The 5687-nt window shown below is 39.1% G+C and overlaps 1 protein-coding gene across 1 annotated transcript; it reads right to left on the bottom strand.

Annotated features, from left to right (window-relative positions):
* Positions 1 to 658: 658 nt before the first annotated feature.
* On the bottom strand, positions 659 to 5141 carry LOC120871637 (WW domain-binding protein 11-like). Its single transcript, XM_040251675.1, is given in 4 exon segments — positions 659 to 1630; positions 1633 to 2267; positions 2269 to 3064; positions 5135 to 5141. Coding segments are annotated over 4 exon segments (1827 nt in total). The 3' UTR covers positions 659 to 1241.
* Between the last annotated feature and the right edge of the window lie 546 nt (positions 5142 to 5687).

The raw sequence follows: 5687 nt of genomic DNA, 5'->3' as shown, positions 1-5687 counted from the left end.
CATATATATACATACACATAAAGTTTTCCTCTCTTTGTCATTTTCTCTCACTTTCTCCATCTCTCTTTCATTATCTCTTATGTCTGAATTCTCTTAAATCTCTTTTTGTGTATGCTCATATTCTTAAATACTGAATAATCAAATGTACTGAAGCAAAGGCAGCTAACTTCTACTTTTATACAAAGCATTGATTTAAATTCAGGCACTACTTCTTATAAATAACTTAAAATAACCTTTCAAATCTAGAAATTTAAAACACTGTTTCATTCATAATAACATTGTGAAGGCTAAAGGAAATATTAATATTGCTCTTTAGGCTGCTTATCTTTTATGTTACCTGAAGTGAAGTTGCTCAGTCGTGTCTGACTCTTTGCGATCCCATGGACTGTAGCCACCAGGCTCCTCTGTCCATGGGATTCTCCAGGCGAGAATACTGGAGTGGGTTGCCATTTCCTTCTCCAGGGGATCTTCCCAACCCAGGGGTCGAACCCAGATCTCCTGCATTGCAGGCAGATGCTTTAACCTCTGAGCCACCATTATTCCTGATACATAGTGGAAAAGATTATTTTGAAAATAAACCATCTTGATCACAATTCAGAGAACAAAATGTACATTACCCACATAACATTTTTTTAATTTTATTTATTTATTTATTTATTGGTGTAGAACATTTATTTATTTATTCCATGGAACACTCAAAGTTTAGATCAGTGGGAATTTTAATCAAAGAATTGTACATTTTCTTCCCACATATATCGCTTTGTATTAGGAAATGACATTGTGATCCATTTCACTACAATATTACAAAATATTTACAAGAAAATATTAAAAATAACTCAAACATGAAAGGCAAGATGGGGGTGAGATAAACTGGTTTTTCCAGAAATCTCTACTCCAGTGCCCACAGTACACAATAAGAGAGCCAAAACAAATAACAAATTTCCCCTTGATCACAAGTTTCTAAGGAATTGGAGTAGGGGAAGAAATCTGATGAAAATGGTGGTATGAAAGGGGATGGATGTTATTAACAGCACTGCTTCAATAACCAATTTATTTTGAATGAAATACCCTCTCTTTTATATGCAGTAAATTCTGAACAAGGCTAAACTTTAAGATATTCCTTGAAATGAAATTAAAAATACTCTGATAGTAAAAGCAACTCTTCCACCTAAGCTGAGTAAGAGCCTCTTTCTCCATGAACCACTGATGTGAACAGAAGCCTGATCTAGCACTTAAAGCTGTCACAGCAGCCCTTCCATCTCTTTCATGAAAGCCTCATAGACATCGTCCTTAGTCTGCACTGACACAGATGGGCCAGATTTGGGTGCTGTTTTGGCAAGAGGCACAGGAGAATCATCCTCAGACTTTCTCTGGGGAGCAGCCGCCGCCCCTTTATTCTCCCGACGCACCCGCGGTGCGGTTGGCACGAATCGTGTGATCTCTGCCTTGGGATGAGTGATCTGTGGCTTAGCACTGATGGTTGCCGTGGCTTTCTTCTCGATGGTGGCTGTGCTTGTGTCATCCGCCTTGGGTCGCTGGATCAAGTTGGGGGCAGCACTTAGAACCCCCGGGTTGGGTAAGGGAGCTGGTGGGAAGAGCCCTGGTGGGGCAGGTCCAAGAGGAGGCACCAAGGTGGGCGCATCATGCCAGGACAGGGTGGAGGGATACCTGGAGGTGCAGGAGGAGGTAGACGTGGTGGGGGTCCCCGAGGAGGAGAGCCAGGAGGCAGACCTGGGGGTGGGCCAGGAGGAGGGTGAGGCGGTCGATCAGGTGGTGGGTCTGGAGGTAAGAGGTGGGGCAGAGGCTCTCGGAGTCCTGGCATTCCAGGCGGTCTCAGGAATGGAGGAACTCCTGGAGGTAGTCTAGGAGGAAGGCCTGTAGGTGGTCCAGGTGGCCATAAAGGTGGAGCAGGTGGCGGTCCAAGCGGAGGTGGTCCTGGCATGGGGGGTGCTTGTATCTGAGATGGAGGAACAGACTGTGGAGGGGCTTGCTACTGGGAAGCTGCAGACATGCCATCAGAGAGAGATTCCTCCTTATGCTGTTTCTGCGATTGCTTTTCTGCTTCGGAAGCATCCGAATCTTCATCATCGTCCTCTGAAAATTCCTCGACTTCGCGTCCCTCCTCAGGGATTTCCTGACCTGCCATTCGAAGCATCATGGCTTGGAGAGGAGTCAGCTCCTTCACGTTCTTCTTCTTCCTAGATTTTCCAGGCATATCTGCAAACCGTACACTCAGACCTGATTTCTTTTCTGCATTGTTTTCTCTCTGTGTCATCACGGTGCACAAGTTCATCCCCTTCACTTTCTCCATCTGATCTGTCACTGTAGCTGTCATCAGTACTGTCATCATGCTTATCCTGGTCCATGTCTTCAGAATAGCCATCATCTTCACTGGTGCTAGAAACATCATCGTCATGACCCCGCTGAGCAAGTGCAGGACTATATAACATGTCTTCATCTCGCCTACCAGTGGGAAGATCTAGGGCAAAGCCCACTTTGCGGCCATACATTTGTAAGACTTGAGGAGGAGGTGGGCCTGGGGGAGGACCTGGAGGTTTCCTGCCAGGGGGCAAACGCGGAACGCCATGTCCAAGAAGAGGAAGTATAGAAACTGCCCGAGTTGGAGGTCCATAGGCTGAAGTCTTCTTAAGGATGGAGGGTGGCTGGGCTCCAGGGAGTGGAATGTCCTGGATCAAGATGTTGGAAGGAGCATGCGGCATATCTGGCAGAGGAATACTCTCCACTTCCACATGCTGGGCATTCTTGACAGCATCAAAATATTGGCTAAGTTGAGCCCTCTTCTGTTCATATTCTACTTCTAGCTTTCTCAATTCTTTGTAAATATCTGGATTCTCTTTCTCATAGAGTCGTAGAATACATTCAAATGTTTCACGTAGCTTTTTACGCTTGTCTTTCAGCACTTTCTCATTTAACTGTGGCTGCTGCACTGGGTTAAACTCCATTTCATCCAATTTTTCCATGTCCCAGATAATTTGTTTGGGATCCTTCATCTTTAAAACTGCAGCTTGTACCATCATGCGCTGTTTTTTGTTCTTCTTTAATTCTCTTTAACATTTTTTTAAATTTTATAAGTAAATATCTTCAACATATACTATTGCTGTGGCAGATTCATGTTGATGTATGGCAAAACCAATACAATATTGTAAAGTAATTAACCTCCAATTAAAATAAATAAATTTATATTAAAAAAAGAAAGAAGTTATATATTTTGAATGTTCATGCTAATTGTTTAATCTAATCCAATCTAACATAGTCACTTTTCATTGAATTAGCCTGTAAAAATATTTTATTTCAGCCATAATGTATATCATTAATTTGGGGTCCACAATTTATTTTAACTGTTATTATAAATAATGGGGAAATGATATAATAAAAAGCTTATTTTTACAAGTATTGAGGTAAATTTGACATAAAATTATAAGACATTTAAGCTGTACATCATGATGATTTGATGTATGTATAGACTGTGAAATTCCCACCATTTAATAATGGTGGGACAATTACATATCACTTTACCTATTTATGTTTTTATTTTTGATGAGAATATTAAGGTTCTATAGTCTTAGCAAATTTCAGTTGTATAGTACAGTGTTATCAACTATAGTCACCATGTTTTACACTAGATCTTTAGACCTTACACCTTATCTTCTTTATCCACTCATCCATTAAAAGACAACTTGGGTTACTACTTCTCTATCTTGGCTATTGTCAATATTGTTTTCATTTCTTTGTATATAAACTTAGAAGTGAGATTGCTGGATCATATGGTCATTCTTTTAATATTTTGAGGAAACTCCATACTGTTTCCCAGCTCTACCAATTTACATTATGATATAACATAAAACATTTTATGTATTTTCAAATTCATTCTTTAGAGTAGAATCATCAAAACGAGGGTCACAAGCTTAAAAGATATTCATGATTTTAAGATTCTTGTCTTTGCTCCAAAATTTAGGTTAAGACATCATGCTGCTGCTGCTGCTAAGTCGCTTCAGTCATGTCTGACTCTGTGCGACCCCAGAGACGGCAGCTCACCAGGCTCCCCCATCCCTGGGATTCTCCAGGCAAGAACACTGGAGTGGGTTGCCATTTCCTTCTCCAATGCATGAAAGTGAAAGTGAAAGTGAAGTCACTCAGTCATGTCCAACTCTTCACGACCCCATGGACTGCAGCCCACCAGGCTCCTCCGTCCATGGGATTTTCCAGGCAAGAGTACTGGAGTGGGGTGCCATTGCCTTCTCCATGAACCAAGATCAAAACCATGGGTTCTGTCACTGCTGGAGAAAGGATCATGGAGAGGTTTATTTGCCACCACCCCAGAGTGAAAGGTACAGCTTTGGAAGAGTTATCAGAGAAGCTGTGTTAACCAAGTGAGGTTTTTCCCTTTGGAGGCTTTCACTGGTTTATCTTCAGGTCTATAACTCAAGGAGTAAAGATTGTCAGTCTTTCTTATTCTTAAAAGGATAGCGGAAGCTCTGGAAGTATATGTTTTCTTAATAGATATAATACAAACCTTATTGTGTAAGAATAAAAATTTGAGGTTGTTTGTTTGGATTGTAATCCCAAGAACTCTAAATGAGAACTTCAATTCAATGTGAAATAGAGTAAAACTCCTTAATCTTGTGGGATGTATCATCTGAAAATAATGCTACTTCAAAGTCTCACTGGGTTTAACACATTTCCTAAGTTTGTTGCAGTTCAAATATTAATACATTTGCTATAGACATTTTAAAAACATTTTAATTCATGACTATAAATAAATGAATATAAATAGGTATGTATATGTATCAGGAGATGTCAGTTAATTAATGCAAAGCAAAATAGCAAATAATTGAAACAATTTGTGTTTCTTTGTATTAGTTCTGTGATAAAGTAATTATTCACTTAAGGACTTTATGTTTTGATAACTATAAGGAAATGCAAGTACAAGAACAAATAAATAGATTCCTTTGATGTTGATCCCATTGTACATATGTACAGGCTAGACTGCAGTAGCTGAATAATATAAATTCAATGTAGGATAAAGAGAAATAAAATTTAATCAGTGTTCTGAAAGTAATATTTTAAATATTATTTAATCATCCCACATGTTTAATAAAAATATTAGAGTCACCTTCCATCCCATTACTATTTTAACAATCTCCAGATAGATCATGTCATTATAAAAATTTCATTCGCTATTTTTCAGTAAAGAACATGTTGAGACTATTTAGTTAATGTAATTGTTTGTATACATGTGTTCAGTGAAAAAGTCATGTTATGAAAGGGTCATGTAAAGCAAAAACAAAAGGTAAAGAACTATTGGAGTGACTCCTGTGTGTTTGGTGACCTCTGTATTTCCTATTTTAAGTTAAAGGATGCTCTAATCATTAAAAATAGGTTTGGGATGTTTCACTACTCACAAAAATTTTTCTAAGTAGATTAAAGACTTAAATGTAAGACCTGAAACCATGAAACTCCTAGGGGGGGATAAAGAAACATAGAAAAAAGTCTCCTGTCACATGGGTCTCAGTAACGACATTTTAGAAATCGCACCTAAAGCAAAGCACCAACAAAACTGGGACTTAATCAAACAAAGAATCTTTACAGAAAGAGACACCATCAACAAATGAAAAGTTAACACATAGAATGGGGAAAAAAATTTGCAAACTGTATATCTGATAAGG

The sequence above is a fragment of the Oryx dammah genome, unplaced genomic scaffold (genome assembly GCF_014754425.2).
Source record: "Oryx dammah isolate SB20612 unplaced genomic scaffold, SCBI_Odam_1.1 HiC_scaffold_12, whole genome shotgun sequence".
NCBI lineage: Eukaryota > Metazoa > Chordata > Mammalia > Artiodactyla > Bovidae > Oryx > Oryx dammah.
This window is presented reverse-complemented; position numbering and strand designations above follow the sequence as displayed.